This window comes from Bos javanicus, chromosome 17, assembly GCF_032452875.1.
Source record: "Bos javanicus breed banteng chromosome 17, ARS-OSU_banteng_1.0, whole genome shotgun sequence".
NCBI lineage: Eukaryota > Metazoa > Chordata > Mammalia > Artiodactyla > Bovidae > Bos > Bos javanicus.
In genome coordinates, this window is record NC_083884.1 from 67,940,878 (window position 1) to 67,962,544 (window position 21,667).

A 21,667-nucleotide genomic window follows, 5' to 3' on the forward strand; every position below is an offset into this window, starting at 1 on the left:
CTCCAGAATGTCTGGCTCTGGGTGAATGGTCACACCATCATGGTTATCTGGTCAGTAAGATCTTTTCTGTACAGTTCTTCTGTGTATTCTTTCCATCTCTTCTTCATCTCTTCTGCTTCTATTAGGTCTTTACTGTTTCTGTCCTTTATTGTGCTCATCTTTGACTGAAATGTTCCTTTGATATTTCCAATTTTCTTGAAGAGATCTCTAGCCTTTCCCCTTCTGTTTTCCTCTACTTCTTTGTGTTGTTCATTGAAGAAGGGCTTCTTGTCCCTCCTTCTATTCTCTGAAACTCTACATTTAGTTGAGTGTACCTTTACCTAGATAGCATATTGAAAAGCAGAGACATTACTTTGCCAACAAAGGTCCATCTAGTCAAGGCTATGGTTTTTCCAGTAGTCATGTATGGATGTGAGAGTTGGACTGTGAAGAAAGCTGAGCGCCAAAGAATTGATGCTTTTGAACTGTGGTGTTGGAGAAGACTCTTGAGAGTCCCTTGGACTGCAAGGAGATCCAGCCAGTCCATCCTAAAGGAGATCAGTCCTGGGTGTTCTTTGGAAGGAATGATGCTAAAGCTGAAACTCCAATACTTTGGCTACCTCATGTGAAGAGTTGACTCATTGGAAAAGACTCTGATGCTGGGAGGGATTGGGGGCAGGAGGAGAAGGGGACCACAGAGGATGAGATGGCTGGATGGCATCACTGACTCCATGGACATGAGTTTGAGTGAACTCCATGAGTTGGTGATGGACAGGGAGCCTGGCGTGCTGCAATTCATGGGGTCACAAAGAGTCGGACTCGACTGAGTGACTGAATTGAACTGAACCTTTCCCTTTCTCCCTTGGTTTTTCCTGCTTTTCTTTCTTTAGCTATTTGTAAAGACTCCTCAGAGAAGCACTGTGTCTTCTTGCTTTTGTTTTTCTTTAGAATGGATTCATTCACTGCCTCCTGTACAATATTACGGATCTCTGTCCATAGTTCTTCAGGCACACTGTTTACTAGATCTAATCCCTTGAATCTATTTGTCACCTCCACTGTATATGTATAGAGGATTTGATTCAAGTCATACTTGGCTGACCTAGTGGTTTCCCCAGCTTTCTTTAGTTTAAGCCTCAATTTTGATATGGAAAACTGATGATCTGAGCCATAGTCAGCTCCAGGTCTTGTTTTTGCAGACTGTATACAGCTTCTCCATCTTTCTACAAATAATGTAATCAGTCTGATTTTGGTATTGACCATTTGGTGATGTCCATTTGTAAAGTCGTCTCTTGTGTTGTTGAAAAACGGTGTTTGCTATGACCAGTGTATTCTCTTGGCAGAATTCTGTTAGCCTTTGCCCTGCTTCATTTTATACTCCAAGGCCAAACTTGCCTGTTACTCCAGGTTATATCTTGACTTCCTACTTTTGCAGTCCCTAGTGATGAATAGAACATCTTTTTTTGGTGTTAGTCCTAGGTGGTCTTCTAGGTTTTCCTAAAACCAGTCAACCAGCTTCTTCGGCATCAGTGGTTGGGCATAGGCTTGATTTACCGTGATGTTGAATGGTTTCCCTTAGAAACGAACCGAGATCATTCTGTCATCATTGAGGTTGCGCCCAAGTACTGCATTTCGGACTTGTTGATTATGAAATCTACTACATTTCTTCTATGGGATCCTTGCCCACAGTAGTAGATATAATCATCATCTGAATTAAATTCACCCATTCCCAGCCATTTTAGTTCACTGATTCCTAAGATGTTGATGTTCACTCTTGCGTCTCCTGCTTGACCACATCCGGTTTACCTTGATTTGTGGACCTAACATTCCATGTTCCTATGCAGTACTGTTCTTTACAGCATCAGATTTTACTTTCATCACCAGACACATCCATAGCTGAGCGTCATTTCTGCTTTGGCCCAGTCGCTTCATTCTTTCTGGAGCTGTTAGTAGCTGTCCTCCGCTCTTTTCTAGTAGCATGTTGGACCCATTCCGACCTGGGGGGGCTCATCTGTCGGTGTCATATTTTTTTGTCTTTTTATACAGTTCGTGGGGTTCTCACCTCACGGCAAGTATCCCGGGGTGGTTTGCCATTCCCTCCTCCAGTGAATCGCATTTTGTCAGAACTGTCCACTATGACCTGTCCATCTTTAGTGGCCCTACGTGGCATGGTTCGTAGCATCATTGAGCTATGCAAGCCCCTTCACCACAACAAGGCAGTGATTCAAGGTATTTTATGTTTAGTCTGCTAAAAATTAATTATTGCTATGGTTGTTATCGCCTCTGTTTTTCTTCTGTTTCTGCTTTTTAACTATTCCCCACTGTATTTTTAAAAGGAATTAGGAATTAGTTATTAGGCCTTCCCTCATAACTCAGTCAGTAAAGAATCTGCCTGCAATGCAGTAGACCCAGGTTCGATTCCTGGGTCGGGAAGATCCCCTGGAGAAGGAATTGGCAACCCACTCCAGTATTACTGCCTGGAGAACCCCATGGACAGAGGAGCCCAGCAGGCTACAGTCCATGGGGTCGCAAGAGTCAGACATGACTTAATGACTAGAGAGAGAGAGAGAGAAACTTATTAATCTAGGAATTAAAATATATAAACTCGTTTTTCATAACCTACTTAGAGTTAAAATTTATGTACTGCAGCACATAAAATACAAGAACCAGCCATCTCGGTTTATTTACTCCATTCCTTTGTAAAGATCTGTTTCCACCTGGTATCCTTTGCCTTCTGCCTAATAACTTCCTTGCATTTCTTATAATGCAGATCTGCTGATAGTGAATTGTTTTAGTTTTGTTTTATCTAAAACTCTCTGCTAAGTCACTTCAGCCATGTCCGACTCTGTGCGACCCCATAGACGGCAGCCCACCAGGCTTCCCCATCCCTGGGATTCTCCAGGCAAGAACACTGGAGTGGGTTGCCATTTCCTTCTCCAATGCATGAAAGTGAAAAGTGAAAGTGAAGTCCTCTCAGTTGTGTCCGACTCTTCGAGACCCCCTGGAAAACAAAACCTCCCCTACCCCCAACTCTCCCCTGCCCAACTATAGGAAAGAAGTATTTCACCTTAATTCTTGGGATATTTTTACCAAGTATAGAAGTCTGGATTTATCATTTTTTATTCTTTTAGAATTTTAAAGTTGTTGATCCAGTGTTTCTTCTGGCTTTTGTTGTTTCTGGTGAGAAGTAAGCAGACTTTAAATCATTTATTATTCCTTACATGAAATGTGTTTTTTTCTTTTGGCTGCTTCAAGGTAATTCTCGTCATTTTGATTATGACTTTGGGCATATTTTTCTTTGTGTTTGTTGGGGTTTGCTGAGCTTGCAAATTTATATCTTGCATATTTAGTCCATTTTTGGCCAGTATTCATTCCTCCAGATATTTTTTATTTTGTATTTTCTCTCCTTCTAGGAATCCAGTTACATATACATTATACCTTTTCCCATAATTCCCTGAGGCTCTGGGAGGTTTTTTTTTAAATATATTTTTTCTTTCTAAATATTGTCTAATCTCTGTTAATTTCAAATGTCCTCCTATTCCCTTCATGTGCTGTTAGCTCATCCAGTGAACTTTTTTGTTTCAGATATTGTAATTTCAAGTCTAAAATGTCCAATTTATTCCTTTTCTATTTTTTGCTGCTGTTTAGGCATGCCCGACTCTCTGTGACCCCATGCACTGCAGCACGCCAGGCTTCCCTGTCCTTCACTGTCTCCTGGACTTTGCTGAAACTCATCTTCATTGAGTCAGTGATGCTGTCCAACCATCTCATCCTCCATTGCCCCGTCTCCTTCAGCCCCCAATCCTTCCCAGCGCCAGGGTCTTTTCAATGAAACTCATCTTCATTGAGTCAGTGATGCTGTCCAACCTTCTCATCCTCTGTTGCCCTGTCTCTTTCAGCCCCCAGTCCTTCCCAGCGCTAGGGTCTTTTCAGTGAGTCAGGTCTTTGCAGCAAGTGGCCAAAGTATTGGAGCTTCAGCTTTAGCGTCAGTCTTTCCAGTGAATATTCAGGGTTGATTTCCTTTAGGATTGACTGGTTTAATCACCTTGCAGTCCAAGGGACTCTCGAGTCTTCTCCAGCACCACAATTCAAGAGCATCAACTCTTTGGTGCTCAGACTTCTTTATGGTCCAGCTCTCACATCTGTATAACTACTAGAAAAACCATGGCTTTGACTATACAGATCTTTGTCAGCAAAGTAATGTCTCTGCTTTTTAATACACTGTTTAGGTTTCTCATAGCTTTTCTTCCAAGGAGCAAGCCTCTTTTAATTTCATGGCTGCAGTCATTGTCTGCAGTAATTTTGGAGCCCAAGAAAATAAAATCTGCCTTTGTTTCCATTGTTACTCCATCTATTTGCCATGAAGTGATCGGACCAGATGCTATGATCTTAGTTTTTTGAACATTGAGTTTTAAGCCAGCTTTTCACTCTCCTCTTTCACCCTCATCAAGAAGCTCTTTAGTTCCTCTTTCCTTTCTGCCATTAGAATGGTATCATCTGCATATCCAGGATTGTGTATATTTCTTCTGGCAGTCTTGATTTCAGCTTGTGTTTCGTCCAGCCCGGCATTTTGCATGATGTACTCTGCATGTAAGTTACATAAGCAGGGTGGCAGTATACAGCCTTGACGTACTCCTTTCCCAATTTGGAACCAGTCCGTTGTTCCTGTGTCTTGTTGTAACTGTTGATTCTTGATCTGTATACAGGTTTCTCAGGAGACAAGTATGGTCTAGCATTCCCGTCTCTTTAAGGATTTTCCAGTTTGTTGTGATCCACACAGTCAGAGGCTTTAGCATAGTTAATGAAGCAGAAGTAGATGTATTTCTGGAATTCCCTTGCTTTTTCCACCATCCAGCGAATGTTGGCAATTTGACCTCTGGTTCCTCTGCCTTTTATAAACCCAGCTTGTACATCTCGAAGTTCTCAGTTCATGTACTGTTGAAGCCTAACTTGAAGGACTTTGAGCTTTATGTTACTTTCATGTGAAATGAGCGTAATTGTATGGTGGTTTGAACATTCCTTGGCACTGCTTTTCTTTGGGATTGGAATGAAAACTGCCCTTTTTCAGTCCTGTGACCACTGTTGAGTTTTCCAAATTTGCTGGCATATTGAGTGCAGCACTTTGCAGGTACATCATGCAAAATGCTGGGCTGGATGAAGCACAAGCTGGAATCAAGATTGCCAGGAGAAATATCAATAACCTCAGATACGCAGATAACACCACCCTTATGGCAGAAAACGAAAAAGAACTAAAGAGCCTCTTGATGAAAGTGAAAGAGGAGAGTGAAAAAGTTGGCTTAAAATTCAACATTCAGAAAACTAAGATCATGGCATCCAGTACCATCACTCTATGGCAAACAGATGGGGAAACAAAGGAAACAGTGAGAGACTTTATTTTGGGGGGCTCCAAAATCACTGCAGATAGTGACTGCAGCCATGAAATTAAAAGTCACTTGCTCCTTGGAAGAAAAGCTATGATCAACCTAGACAGCATATTAAAAAGCAGAGACAGTACTTTACCAACCAAGGTCTGTCTAGTCAAAGCTATGGTTTTTCCAGTAGTCATGTATGGATGTGAGAGTTGGACTATAAGGAAAGCTGAGTGCTGAAGAATGATGCTTTTGAACTGTAGTGTTGGAGAAGACTCTTGAGAGTCCCTTGGACTGCAAGGAGATCCAATTAGGCCATCCTAAAGGAAATCAGCCCTGGAATATTCATTGGAAGGACTGATGCTGAAGCTGAAACTCCAGTACTTTGGCCACCTGATGTGAAGTACTGAGTCACTGGAAAAGACCCTGATGCTGGGAAAGATTGAAGGCAGGAGGAGAAGGGGACGACAGAGGATTAGGTGGTTGGATGGCAGCACCGACTTGATGGACATGAGTTTGAGTAGGCTCCAGGAGTTGGTGATGGATAGGGAAGCCTTGTGTGCTGCAGTCCATGGGGTCTCAGAGTCGGACATGACTGAGCATCTGAACCAAACTGAACTTCAGTAGCATCTTCTTTTGGGATTTGAAGTAGCTCAGCTGGCATTCTATCACCTCCACTAGCTTTGTTTGTAGTAATGCTTCCTGCAGTTCACCTGACTTCACATTCCAGGATGTCTGGCTCTAGATAAATGACCACACTATCATGGTTATCCAGGTCATTAGGACATTCTTTGCATAGTTCTTCTGTGTATTCTTGCCACCTCTTTTGAATCTTTTCTGCTTCTGTTGGGTCTAAAATGGCCAATTTACTCCTTTTCTGTTTCTACTTATCTGCTGAGTTTTTTCTTTTTATTCCTTATAAGCATATTCTCCTTGATGTCTTTGAACGTAGTTATCATAGCTGCTTTAAATTCCTTGTATGTAAATTTCAACATATGGGGTCCTTGGAGTCAGTCTCCACTGAATGAATATCTGAGTATGATTCACATTTTCTCATTTTTGAATCATGGCACACATTTGGGTTGCGTCCTAGACATTATGAATGACATATTATTGTAAAGGCTTTGGATTCTGTTATGTTCCTCCTAAGAGTATCCATTTTATTTATTTTTTTTAAATCAAGCTTTTAGGTTGGTTGAAGTGGAACTGGAAACTCATCTCCAAGGTGGGCAGCAGTTGAAATTTTTCTCTAGTTCTTTTAGCCTTTTAGGGCCACATGGAGCCTGCTCTTCACATTGTAGCATTTTCTTCCTTACCATTTAAAAATACAAATTCAAAAATTACAGGAAGGGGAATTTAAATATAGTTCCCCCAATCAGATCCTGCAGCATGCTCTCTTTGTAATAAATAACCTGAATGTTGATTCATCCAGAGCCACTACAATGCTTTGTCATTGGTGTCTGGAACAACAAAATAAAAAGCCGTTGGTGAAGTGGAAGGACCTCCTCTCTGGACAATGGAGGGGTCCCGACCCATTATTAACTAGTGGCTGAGGATATGCTTGTGTTTTTCCACAGGACGCAGATTCTCTGATTTGGATCCCGGACAGACTGATTCGTCATATCGCAGCCCCCCAGACACCGGTCCCCCTATTGCCTAGACCACAAAAAAAGAAGGGACATCCTCTACTTCCACTCCCTCCACCAATGTGGGAAGTCCCGCTGACCTCGAGACGAATGACACCAGAGATCCCGGATGAACAGGAAGAAGAACCACCCACCAGACAGATGTCACCACTCCGTATGAAAGATATTGTTCCCCCTAATTCTTTACCCCACAGGAGTCCACCAGGACGCCCAACTCGTGCAACTCAACAAGCCTCCATACCTACCTGGGGACAGATTAAGATGCTCTGTCACCAGCTACAAGGGATAGCTTCCCCGAAGGGCTCTCCAGCCTCTCCTGAGAGAGTGTTTATTGCTATGCTTGCCTTACTATCTTGCCAGGTAAGCGCCTCCTCCCCCGCTCCAAAAAAGTACTGGGCATACTTCCCAGATCCTCTGACCTTTCAAGTAGTTACTTGAAACAGTGACCCTATACGGGTCCACACAAACCAGCCTCAGTTATTGGGAGGGTCATATGCTTCCTATACAGAGGATAAATACCCTGTTAATTTCAGTTATACCTTTAAGGGATTAACAGATGATCTTCCTGTTTGTTTTAACTTCCCCTTTGATCATACAGGAAGCTTTATTACTCCTACCAAAGAAGGATGTATTGGAGCCTCTAAAAAAGCAATTATAACAGATTCCCCATCCTTAAATTACCAGTCAGTTTGGATATTACTGGCTCGTATGCCTGGGATCCGGAGAAGGCAATGGCACCCCACTCCAGTACTTTTGCCTAGAAAATCCCATGGACGGAGGAGCCTGGTAGGCTGCAGTCCATGGGGTCACTAGAGTTGGACACGACTGAGCGACTTCACTTTCCCTTTTCACTTTCATGCATTGGAGAAGGAAATGGCAGCCCACTCCAGTGTTCTTGCCTGGAGAATCCCAGGGATGGGGGAGCCTGGTGGGCTGCCATCTATGGGGTCGCACAGAGTCGGACACGACTAAAGCGACGCAGCAGCAGCATGCCTTGGATCTTTGACCCCTATAAATCCCTGCTTTCCAAATCTCCACCAAAATATCCAAATTGTCATAATGCTGCCCCTTCAGATGTCATATGGAACACCATAGACGATCGTTGAGGGTATCCGATTTGGAAATCTTGTACTTATAATTCTAGAATTGATTATAGGATACCAGGAAGAGGAAATTATACTATTCAGGACTGGAGCAGCCTGGATCCAGGTCAGGATCCAATGACCAATGATGCATTTAACAGTAGATTTGACAGTTGAAAAAAAAAAAATCCAGTGCCTTGGCCATTATGCACCACTAGATGACATCGTAATCAATTTGTTCCTCCTATGCTGTCTTATACAGCTAAGGGCAGAACTTTTTGGCAACCAGAAATTTGGAGGGCCCTTACGGCTACTGCCCCTATTACCTTAACCCAGCCAAAAAATATTTCTACTTATTCTGTTTTAGCTTGTCTACCCTCGCCTTATGTTTTTCTCTTCGCTAATGACTCCAAAAGACTTAATATACAAATACATTATTCAGGTGGACCTCATGTAGTGTCTTGTGAACAATGTATGCTCTCATCTTGTTTGACCCCCCAATATAATGTTTGCTCTTTTGTGGTGTTACAACGCCCACCCTATCTTATGGTGCCTGTAACTGTAACCACACATTGGTATGATAATTATGGTCTTGCTGTGTTACAACAACTGCAAGATTTAATGAGATCATGACAGTTTGTGGACCTACTTATCTTGGGAATAGCAGCTCTAATAACTGCAATTACTTCTGTTACTGTGGCAGCAATATCATTGACTCAACAAGTACATACTGCTCAATATGTTGATACTATGTCCAAAAATGTTTCTTTAACATTGGCAACACAGGAAGCTATAGACAGGAAGCTAGAGATGAGGATAGACACCCTAGAAGAAGCAGTAATATATATTGGGACTAAATTACAGGCATTAAAAATAAAATTGACACTGTCCTGTCATGCTGACTACCGGTGGATATGTGTAACACCCCGGAAAGTAAAGGAGACAGATTATGACTGGAAAAAGATTAAAAATCATATTTCAGGTATCTGGAACAGCTCCTATATTAGTTTAGATTTAGGGAAACTTCACAACCAGATAAAGACCATGGAACACTCTCAATTAGATTTTACTGCTGCAGGAGTAGCAAGTGACTTTTTCCACACTTTCTCTAACTTTATTTCAGGAAAGAGCATTCTACTATTTTTAGCTGTGCTGCTGTGGCTGCTCTAATTCTGCTTTTCATAATTACTCTTCCTTGTATTGTCAGGATTCTCTGGCAGAGCACTCAGAAGCTTGCGACTGAATTACATCTGGCTGTCTTAAGAAATAAAAAGGGGGAGATGCTGGGAGCCAGCACGGGAGTTCCCACCCATGACAAGGTCAAGCGGGAGAGGCCTGACGGGCAAGGCAAGTCAGGGCTCAAGGGGCGCCCCCTGGACCTTCCTGAGCGTCTACCCCAAAACCAGAATCTGTCTGTTTTACTATTTTACGACTTTCACCAACTCTTCTGACATTAATGGGGGGCTGTCACTGACCACCTTTCTCTGTAAGGTGATCAACTTAGACCTCTAGTTAATAAGTCTTCAGGGTATAATAGGTGTGTTCCAATTCATATCCCTCAGAAAGCTTTCTAACTTGCTGACAGGTTTCTGGACTCTTACAGCTGCTCATGTGATTGTTCACAGCATCCCAACCATGAGAGGAATGGGAAGCTTAAGATATTCTAACAATGCAGAGCTTCTCGGGGAGTTAAAATTGTTAAAATAGAACTAGTAGAGGATTTCTTTGTTGAGCTAATGCTTGCTGCCAAGTTTCCATATCCCTTACCCACTGTGACCCTGGGAGTGTATTGATTAATATAGTTGGCATATAGAAATATAAGTAGTAGCTTTAATGTTAACAACCTTAGACCTTTGTGTATGATAAAAGCTTTTGCATATGATAAGTTTGCAGAAAGAAAGCCTGGTTTCGATAAGGGTCAGGGACTGCTGACTTTGCATGCCTTTGCACCCCCTATTATCCTCTATGTACAACTTAGGGTATAAAAGCTCCTTTTGAAAATAAAGCTACGGACCTTGCTCACCACACTTGGTCTCCCCGTGTCGTTCTTGTTTCCTTTTCTCTTCTTTTCTTCTCTGTTCTTCATTCAGGATGACTAGTTGGAGTGTGGGGGCCCTCTGAGACCACTTACTGGCCCGGGCTTCTAAGACCCACTTGAGAAGGTGTCTAAGGTGGGGCAATTTGCACGATTTGAGAGAGCGCCTGTGGCCTCTGTGGTCAGTGCAAACCTGGTGTCACAGGTTTTATTGGCTTTCTGTGTAAACCAATTAGATCAAGCCTCTGATCTCTCCGCTTTGCTATCCTTTCACCAATGCCGTCATCCCAAGGGAACCCTAGATCCAACCGGGGCTGGACCCCAGTACTATTTGCCCTGAAATCGTTCAATCTTAAAGTAAGACTGTAGATTTCTTTGTCTTAGCCTCTTGGCATGGCATGGTTTGGGTCTTGCCCAACTACGAAATGGAAGGAAAACTCAGCCCAGGGCTCAGCCCTCCACTGTAGAATCTTTCTGCTTCTGATTGTCCTCTAGTACTCTTAGGGGAGTTGTTGGATTTTTGTTTTGTTTGTGTCCAGAATTCATAGTTTTTATATGTAGAATTGTTTTTCCAATAGGAATTACTCAGCCATGATTGGAAGCAAAATCTCTGGGCTCTTTGTAATGCATGAGCTGTATACATACTCATTTGAGGAGAGCAGTCCTGCCTGAGCTTTCTGAGTACCTATTTTAAGACATGAGTTACATGACAAGCAGACGTAACATTATCCATGACTTTACTGCAGAGTTTTTCTGTTAGATTTGGTAGTAGTAACTGAACCAGGAATCCTTTATTAGAGTTAATTAGATTTTTATTCAGTCAGTTCATTTGCTCAGTCATGTCCGACTCTGCGACCCCATGGACTACAGCATGCCAGACTACCCAGTCTATCACCAGCTCCCAGAGCTTGCTCAAACTCATGTCCATTGAGTCAGTGATGCCACCCCACCATCTCATTCTCTGTCATCCCCTTCTCCTCCTGCCTTCAATCTTTCCCAGCATCAGGGTCTTTTCCAGTGACTCAGAACTTTGCATCAGGTGGCCAGAGTATTGTCGTTTCAGCTTCAGCATCAGTCCTTCCAGTGAATATTAAGGACTGATTTCCTTTAGGAAATCCGGTCAAAGTATTCTTCCAAACTGTATGTAATGAGAACACTGTACCTTATACAGCCAGTGGTTTTAACAAGTTGTAAGTTTCATATTTGTGTAGAGCCCAGTGAGGCAAAAGCCCACTTCATATGGTCAATGCATGTTAAATCACTCTGATAAACAGTTTCAGTCCTTGTAAATGATTCAAAAATAAGATATAATTTAGAGTAGTGATGGATTGGAGTGTGTCCAAGGAAAAGAAAATTGCCTACAATATTAGTGAGTTCAAGACATACAACCATCTGTGACTTGATGGAGGGGGATGTAACATAAAGATGTATGATGCCATTTGTAAAACTAATTTCTCTTTCCATTTAATTTCTTGTTGCCTAAGAAGATGCAGCTAGTAATTAAGATACCATTTTGGTCTTGCTTGTAAATGTTGCTGCCTTCATTAAATTTCACACTTGTGAAAAGGAGCTATTAAGAGACAGCCTAAGGTAACACTTTTGAATAGCTAACTTTGTTAAAAATACGTTTTCCAAATTTCTTGCAATAAAATGTAATTGCATTTTCTGTTTTCACTTGTGTAGAGTCTTCTCACATACTATCTATTAGAGATAAGATTTGGCGCTAGGGGGAATATTCTGTTAAACCCAAGTAGTAAAGTGACTTCAGAGTTCTCCTCTCCTTGCCTTTCATAATAAATAAAGTTTGCTGGTTTCTCTAATTTAGGTGGTGGCAAGGGAGAGATTCTAGAATATATACTATTTTGAAATAGTGTCATTTCAAAGGATTGTCACTTAATTAAAATGGTTAGGAAGCAATCAATAATCATTGAGTCTATTGAATTACTAGAGTACTTTGATTGAACGCATATATGGTTAAATACGAAAGAGTGTGAGGGAAGAAGAAACGAGGAAAAAATCTATATAATTTTTTTATTGTTGATAATACAATTATGGCGCTTGGAAACATGTTCTATGTTATAAAAATGGGTACATAGTAAAATTGTTGCTGCTCTGTGGATGAACGTTGAACTTGTGTGACATGTGTTTTTTTTTTTTTTAATTTTTTGCCAAATATCAAAATGAATCCACCACAGGTATACATGTGTTCCCCATCCTGAACCCTCCTCCCTCCTCCCTCCCCATACCATCCCTCTGGGTCGTCCCAGTGCACCAGCCCCAAGCATCCAGCATCGTGCATCGAACCTGGACTGGCATCTCGTTTCATACATGACATTTCACATGTTTCAATGCCATTCTCCCAAATCTTCCCACCCTCTCCCTCTCCCACAGAGTCCATAAGACTGTTCTATACATCAGTGTCTCTTTTGCTGTCTCGTATACAGGGTTATCGTTACCATCTTTCTAAATTCCATATATATGCGTTAGTATACTGTATTGGTGTTTTTCCTTCTGGCTTACTTCACTCTGTATAATAGGCTCCAGTTTCATCCACCTCATTAGAACTGATTCAAATGTATTCTTTTTAATGGCTGAGTAATACTCCATTGTGTATATGTACCACAGCTTTCTTATCCATTCATCTGCTGATGGACATCTAGGTTGCTTCCATGTCCTGGCTATTGTAAACAGTGCTGCGATGAACATTGGGGTACACGTGTCTCTTTCCCTTCTGGTTTCCTCGGTGTGTATGCCCAGCAGTGGGATTGCTGGATCATAAGGCAGTTCTATTTCCAGTTTTTTAAGGAATCTCCACACTGTTCTCCATAGTGGCTGTACTAGTTTGCATTCCCACCAACAGTGTAAGAGGGTTCCCTTTTCTCCACACCCTCTCCAGCATTTATTGTTTGTAGACTTTTGGATCGCAGCCATTCTGACTGGTGTGAAATGGTACCTCATAGTGGTTTTGATTTGCATTTCTCTGATAATGAGTGATGTTGAGCATCTTTTCATGTGTTTGTTAGCCATCTGTATGTCTTCTTTGGAGAAATGTCTATTTAGTTCTTTGGCCCATTTTTTGATTGGGTCATTTATTTTTCTGGAGTTGAGCTGTAGGAGTTGCTTGTATATTTTTGAGATTAGTTGTTTGTCGGTTGCTTCATTTGCTATAATTTTCTCCCATTCTGAAGGCTGTCTTTTTACCTTGCTAATAGTTTCCTTTGATGTGCAGAAGCTTTTTAAGTTTAATTAGGTCCCATTTGTTTATTTTTGCTTTTATTTCCAATATTCTGGGAGGTGGGTCATAGAGGATCCTGCTGTGATGTATGTCAGAGAGTGTTTTGCCCATGTTCTCCTCTAGGAGTTTTATAGTTTCTGGTCTTACGTTTAGATCTTTAATCCATTTTGAGTTTATTTTTGTATATGGTGTTAGAAAGTGTTCTAGTTTCATTCTTTTACAAGTGGTTGACCAGATTTCCCAGCACCACTTGTTAAAGAGATTGTCTTTAATCCATTGTATATTCTTGCCTCCTTTGTCAAAGATAAGGTGTCCATATGTGCGTGGATTTATCTCTGGGCTTTCTATTTTGTTCCATTGATCTATATTTCTGTCTTTGTGCCAGTACCATACTGTCTTGATAACTGTGGCTTTGTAGTAGAGCCTGAAGTCAGGTAGGTTGATTCCTCCAGTTCCATTTTTCTTTCTCAAGATCGCTTTGGCTATTCGAGGTTTTTTGTATTTCCATACAAATTGTGAAATTATTTGTTCTAGCTCTGTGAAGAACACTGTTGGTAGCTTGATAGGGATTGCGTTGAATCTATAAATTGCTTTGGGTAGTATACTCATTTTCACTATATTGATTCTTCCAATCCATGAACATGGTATATTTCTCCATCTATTAGTGTCCTCTTTGATTTCTTTCACCAGTGTTTTCTAGTTTTCTATATATAGGTCTTTAGTTTCTTTAGGTAGATATATTCCTAAGTATTTTATTCTTTTCGTTGCAATGGTGAATGGAATTGTTTCCTTAATTTCTCTTTCTGTTTTCTCATTATTAGTGTATAGGAATGCAAGGGATTTCTGTGTGTTGATTTTATATCCTGCAACTTTACTATAATCATTGATTATTTCTAGTAATTTTCTGGTGGAGTCTTTAGGGTTTTCTATGTAGAGGATCATGTCATCTGCAAATAGTGAGTGTTTTACTTCTTCTTTTCCAATTTGGATTCCTTTTATTTCTTTTTCTGCTCTGATTGCTGTGGCCAAAACTTCCAAAACTATGTTGAATAGTAATGGTGAAAGTGGGCACCCTTGTCTTGTTCCTGACTTTGTTCCTGACTTTAGAGGAAATGCTTTCAGTTTTTCACCATTGAGGATAATGTTTGCTGTGGGTTTGTCATATATAGCTTTTATTATGTTGAGGTATGTTCCTTCTTTTTTACTGTTTCATGTGTTGTGATTTTTTCATTGGAATTCTAAGTCTTTGCTTCTATTACTGGTCACTACTTCATGTGTGCATGCTCAGTTGTGTCCAACTCTATGCAGCTGTGTAGCAGTAGTGTTAAAGAATCCGTCTGCTGTTGTTGGATAGTTGGATAGAAATTCCAAAAACTCTTACTGAGAGAGATGGTGTATGTATATCACCATCTCAGATCACTGTGGAAAAAATGAACTTTTTAATAAGTAGTGTTGTGATCATTGGATAGCAATTTGAAAAAAAAATACTGGATCTAAACCGCATGCTGCTGCTAAGTCACTTCAGTCATGTCCAACTCTGTGTGACCCCATAGACCCCACTAGGCTTCCCTGTCCCTGGGATTCTCCAGGCAAGAACTCTGGAGTGGGTTGCCATTTCCTTCTCTAATCTAAACCTCATACTGCTCACCAAAATACATTGAGGTGGGTCAGAGATACGCAGTTGACCCTTGAACAGCATTGGTTTGAATTGCAGTTGTTTGAATCTACAGGTGGGGAACTGCTGGTGGGCAGGGGTGGGAGGGGAGCTATAAAGTTATATGCAGGTTTTCAACTGCACCCTTAACCCCCACCTTCACTGCCCACCCCCACTTTGAAGGGTCAACTGTAATGTAAGAAATGAAACCATATAAGATCTAGGAGGGGGAAAAATGGAAGAATTCCTTTATAACTTGGTAGTGTCAAAAGCCTTTCAAACTCTTGACCAGTACATAAAAATTACGGTATATCTGCATACCAAAAATACTATCAAATCAGTAGCAAACTGGGAAATAGTATTTGCAAACTATCACAAGGGGCTAATCTCATTAATGTACAAGGAGCTCTCAAAAAAATGAGTTGCGAGATCAGAAACCCAATAAAACACTGGGCAGAAACTTTCATTTCACAGGAAAGAGTGTCAAATGGCTTTTGAACATATTTAAAGATGCTCAAAGCCACTCACAATAAGTGACATTCAAATTAAAGCCACTATGATGTGATACAGTGAAGGTACTACCCAGTGATAGAGGAGCAAACTGTAGGTACCAAAATTATGCTACATGAAAGATGCCACACACAGACTTCCTACTGTGATTTCATTTATAGGACATTCTGGAAAAGGCAAAACTGTCAGGACAGAAATGAGATTGGTAGTGGTCAGGAGGTAGGGGTGGTGGGATAGGACATGAGAGAACAGTTTAATGAAAGTGTCGTATCCTTTGACTGTGGTGGAGACTGAACCAAGAGGGTAGATGTTATTTTGTGTAAATTATGCCTCAACAAATCTGAATTTAAAAGCAGTCAAATGAAAAATACATCATGATATCATTTTGTTGTTGTTCAGTCACTCAGTTGTGTCCAGCTCTTTGCGACCCCATGGACTGCAGCACACCAGGCCTCCCTGCCCATCACCGACTCCCGGAGCTTGCTGAAACTCATGTCTATCAAGTCGGTGATGCCATCCAGCCATCCCCTCCTCTGTTCTCCCCTTCTCCTCCGCCTTCAATCTTTCCCAGCATCAGGGTCTTTTCCAGTGAGCCGGCTCTTCACATCAGGTGGCCAGAGTATTGGAGCTTCAGCAACAGTCCTTCCAATGAATATTCAGAACTGATTTCCATTAGGATTGACTGGTTTGATCTCCTTGCTGTCCAGGTGACTCTCAAAAAAGAGTCTTCTCCAGCTCCACGGTTCAAAACCATCAGTTCTTTGGTGCTCAGCCTTCTTTATGGTCCAGCTCTCACATCTATACATAACTACTGGAAAACCATAACTTTGACTGTTGGACCTTTGTCAGCAAAGTGATGTTTCTGCTTTTTAATATGCTGTCAAGGTTGTCATAGCTTTTCTTCCAAAGAGCAGGCATCTTTTAATTTCATGGCTGCAGTGATTTTGGAGCCCAATAAATAAAGTCTGTCACTGTTTCCATTGTTTCCCCATCTATTTGCTCTGGAGTGATGGGACCAGATGCCATGATCTTAGTTTTTTGAATGTTGAGTTTTAAGCCAGCGTTTTCACTCTTCTCTTTCACTTTCATCAAGAGGCTCTTTGGTTTCTCTTCACTTTCTGCCACTGGAGTACTTTTGTCTGCATATCTGAGGTTATTGATATTTCTCCCCCAACTGTGGAAAATTCTGAAAGAGATGGGAATACCAGACCACCTGACCTGCCTCTTGAGAAATTTGTAGGCAGGTCAGGAAGCAACAGTTAGAACTGGACATGGAACAACAGACTGGTTCCAAATAGGAAAAGGAGTATGTCAAGGCTGTATATTGTCATCCTGTTTATTTAACTTATATGCAGAGTACATCATGAGAAACGCTGGACTGGAAGAAACACAAGCTGGAATCAAGATTTCCAGGAGAATTATCGGTAACCTCAGATATGCAGATGACACCACCCTTATGGCAGAAAGTGAAGAGGAACTAAAAAGCCTCTTGATGAAAGTGAAAGTGGAGAGTGAAAAAGTTGGCTTAAAGGTCAGCATTCAGAAAATGAAGATCATGGCATCCGGACCCATCACTTCATGGGAAATAGATGGCGAAACAGTGGAAACAGTGTCAGGCTTTATTTTTCTGGGCTCCAAAATCACTGCAGATGGTGACTGCAGCCATGAAATTAAAAGACGCTTACTCCTTGGAAGGAAAGTTATGACCAACCTAGATAGCATATTCAAAAGCAGAGATGTTACTTTGCCAACAAAGGTTTGTCTAGTCAAGGCTATGGTTTTTCCTGTGGTCGTGTATGGATGTGAGAGTTGGACTGTGAAGAAGGCTGAGTGCTGAAGAATTGATGCTTTTGAACTGTGGTGTTGGAGAAGATTCTTGAGAGTCCCTTGGACTGCAGGGAGATCCAACCAGTCCATTCTGAAGGAGATCAGCCCTGGGATTTCTTTGGAAGGAATGATGCTAAAGCTGAAACTCCAGTACTTTGGCCACCTCATGCGAAGAGTTGACTCGTTGGAAAAGACTCTGATGCTGGGAGGGATTGGGGACAGGAGGAGAAGGGGATGACAGAGGAAGAGATGGCTGGATGGCATCACTGACTCGATGGACGTGAGTCTGAGTGAACTCCGGGAGTTGATGTTGGACAGGGAGGCCTGGCGTGCTACGATTCATGGGGTCGCAAAGAGTCGGACACGACTGAGCACCTGATCTGATCTGAGTAGGAAATGGCAGCCCGCTCCAGTATTCTTGCCTACAGAATTCCAAGGACAGAGGAGCATGGAAGGCTATTAGAGTGCTTTAACCTGCATATCTGAGGTACTGATAGTTCTCCTGGCAATCTTGATTCCAGCTTGTGATTCATCCAGCCTGTCATTTCATATGATGCACTCTGCGCTTCCCTGGTGGCTCAGAGGGTAAAGCATCTGCCTGTTATGTGGAAGACCCAGGTTTGATCCCTGGGTCAGGAAGTCCCCTGGAGAAGGAAATGACAACCCACTCCAGTATTCTTGCCTGGAAAATCCCATGGACAGAGGGGCCTGGTGGCGTACAGTCCATGGGATCACAAGGAGTCGGACACCACTGAGTACACACACACACACACACACACACACATTCTGCATTAAAGTTACATAAGCAGGGTGACAACACATAGCCTTGACGTACTCCTTCCCTGATTTTGAACCAGGCCATTGTTCTATGACCGGTTCTAACGATTTCTTCTTGACCTGTATACAGATTTCTCCCAAGGCAGGTAAGGTGGTCTGGTATTCGCATTTCAAGAATTTTCCACAGTTTGTTGTGATCCACATAGTCAAAGGCTTTAGTTTAGTCAGTGAAGCTGATGTTTTTCTAGAGTTCCCTTGCTTTTTTTATGATCCAATGAATTTTGGCAATTTGATCTCCGATTCCTCTGCCTTTTCTAAATCCAACTTGAATATCTGGAAGTTCTTGGTTCAAGTATTGCTGAAGCCTTGCTTGAAGGATTTTGGTATTACCTTGCTAGCTGTGAAATGAGTACAATTGTGTGGTAGTTTGAACATTCTTTGGCATTGCCCTCTTTGAGATTGGAATGAAAACCAACTTTTTCCAGTCCTTTGGCCACTGCTGAGTTTTCCAAATTTGCTGTTAATTGAGTACAGCACTTTCCCAGCATCATCTTTTAATATTTGTAATAGCTCAGCTAGAATTCCATCACCTCCACTAGCTTTTTTTGTACTAATGCTTCCTCAGGCCCACATGACTTCACACTCCGAGGTATCTGGCTCTAGGTGAGTGACCACACCATTGTGGTTATTTAATGGATATACATACAAGTAGGAATGAACATTTTCTCCCTTTCAGACAGATTTCTGCCTCATTTACACACTGTTCCATACTTTATTTTCTTTACTTAAGATATATCAGAGATCTTTACATACATAAAGGGAAGGGTACATGTTTAATTTTGAAAGAGTATGAGTCTCAGTGAACTCCGGGAGTTGGTGATGGACAGGGAGGCCTGGCGTGCTGCTATTCATGGGGTCGAAAAGAGGCGGACACGACTGAGCGACTGATCTGATTTATTAAATTAACAAATTGCCATCAGTAGGGATCGTACCACTTTATACTGTTACCACTGATGTATGAGAAAGACTATTGCTCCTCAGCCTTGCCAACAGAATTTGTTTCCAAGTCTTTGGATTTTTTATCAAAATTGTCATATTTTAGTTTTATCCATTGGTTGGTTTTCTGTTAAGTTGCCTATCTTATATATTAGATTAAATCGTTTGTGATGTGAGTTTCAAATATTTTCCTGATTTTGTTGATTGTGCCCTTGACTTTGCTTTTGGTGGGTGTTTTCTTTTTTCTGTATAGAAGTTTCTTGTTTTTATGATGTTAAATTTCTTTCATAGTTTGTGATTTTTTTTTTTTTAAGACCACATGCTGTTCTTCCCCACCCTCCCCTAGGACAAATTTGGTAATTAAATTTATTTCTAGTTTATTTTTTCCTTTTAGCTTTATTGCGTTATAATTGACATATATCACTGTGTAAATTCACATCGTAATGACTTACATATATTGCAAAGTGATGACCAGAGTACATTTAGCTTTCATCATCTTGTATAAGACACCCAAACATTCTTTTTCTTTTTTTGTAGTGAAAACTTTTAGGATCTTTTACCAACTTTCAGATACATCATACAGCAAGATCAATTATATTATCATGTAATACATTACATCCCCAATAGTTATCTTGTAACTGGGAGTTTGTACCTTTTGACCACCCTCATCCAATACCCATACCTCCTGCTCTTCACTTCCAGGAACCACAAATCTGATCTCTCTTTCTACAAGTTTGGCTTTTGAGTTTGGGGAGATTATTTTGTGTTTAGATTACGTATGTAAGTGACATCATACAGTATTTGTCTTTCTCTGTCTGACTGAACGTTTCACATTCCTTAATGCCCTTGAAGTTCATCCATGTTGTCATAAATGGCAGGATTTCCTTTTTATTTTTTGGCTGAATAATGCAATTCCATTGTATATATATCCATCCCACGTGTTCTTTCCCCGTTCATCTGTTAATGGACACTTTGTTTCCATGTCTTGGCTGTTGTAAATCATGCTGCAGGAAGTAAGGATTGCAGGTATGCCTTCAACATAGCAGTCTCATCTCCTTTGGATATATACCCAGAAGTGGAATTGCAGGATCACGTGGCAGTTTTTGTTTCAATTTTTTGAGGAACCCCTTTACTGTTTTCCGTAGTGACTACACTAATTTACATTCCCACCAGCAGTACACAAGAGTTCCTTTTTCCTTCCTTCTCATCAGGATCTCTTATCTTTTTGTTGATACTCATTCTTCAGCTGTGAAGTAGTTCATTGTGATTTTGACTTGTGATGTTGAGCACCTTTTCACGTATCGGGTGGCCATTTGAACCTCTTCTTTGGGAAAATGTCTGTTCAAGTCCTTTGCCCCAGGGAATTCCCTGGCAATCCAGTGGTTAGGACTAACTGCTGGCACCCGGATTTGATCCCTGGTGAAGGAAATGGCAACCCACTCCAATGTTCTTGCCTGGAGAATCCCAGGGACGGCGGAGCCTGGTGAGCTGCCGTCTATGGGGTTGCACAGAGTCGGACACGACTGAAGAGACTTAGCAGCAGCAGCAGGGAATTAAGATCCTGCAAGCTGCAAGGTGTGACAGAAAAAAAAAAAAAAAAAACAGACTTTTTCTGCTATTAAGTTGTAGAAATTCTATATGTATTTTAGATATTAACCCCCTATCAGATACATGGTTTGAAAATATTTCTCCCATTCCACAGATTGTCTTTTCATTTTGTTGATCATTTCTTTTGCTGTGCAGAAGCTTTTTAGTCCCACTTATTTTTTATTTTGTTCTTTATACTTTAAGTGTCATCTAAAATATTATTGCTAACATTCACATCGAGGAGCTTTTCTCCTGTGATTTCTTCTAGGATTTTTATGGTTTCAGGTCTTACATTTAAGTTTTTCATCCAGTTTGAATTTTTGTGAGTGGTGGTTAAGATAGGAGTTTAGTTTCATCCTTTTACATGTGAATATCTGTTTTCCCAGACGCATTTAGTGAAGAAACTCTGTTTTCTCTGTTGTGTTTTCTTGGCTGCCTTGTCAAGTGTTAGCTGGCTGTCTCTGTAAGGGTCAGCTTTCTGGCCTCTCGATTCTGTTTCCCTGGTCTGTGTGACTGTTTTTATGTCAATACCATACTGTTTTGACAACCATAGCTTCATAATATAGCTTAAAATCATAACGCGTGAGGCCTCCTGCTTTGTTGTTCTTTCTCAGGATTGCTTTGACTCCATATAGATTTTAGGATTTTTTTTTTCCTACTCCTTTAAAACATGCCATTGGAATCTTGATAGTGATGGATTGGATCTAGATTTGTGTAGTATGGACATTTTACAATATTGATTCTTCCAGTCCATGAACACAGGCTGTCTTTCCATTTATTTTTGCCAGTTTGTGGGTTTTGAGTTCAGGTAAAGAAGGGCTTTCTCAGTCTCAAGTTATTAAAGAACTTTGCCGTATTTCCTTCTCGTGTTTCCTGCTTTTTCACCTTCAACTCTTTGATTCTTATGGAATATATCCTAGTGGATAGGGTTCTTATTTTTTTAAATAGTGAATTATCCTAACAGTTTATTGAA

General features: G+C 41.1%; 1 protein-coding gene and 1 pseudogene across 4 annotated transcripts in view; both read left to right on the forward strand.

Moving 5' to 3' along the window:
* Positions 1-21,667, forward strand: part of LOC133229032 (WAS/WASL-interacting protein family member 3-like) — an 81,873-nt gene that overhangs the window by 25,365 nt on the left and 34,841 nt on the right. For all 4 annotated transcript variants that reach the window (XR_009730456.1, XR_009730457.1, XR_009730458.1 and 1 more), the window contains exon 2: positions 6,923-7,351. Coding sequence is in view for 1 of the 4 variants with exons in the window: in XM_061385228.1 (XP_061241212.1) it covers positions 6,923-7,351 (429 nt within the window). In the remaining 3 variants the exon portion in view is untranslated. The remainder of the gene's footprint in view (positions 1-6,922; positions 7,352-21,667) is intronic.
* On the forward strand, positions 7,358-11,779 carry LOC133229031 (endogenous retrovirus group K member 7 Env polyprotein-like; annotated as a pseudogene).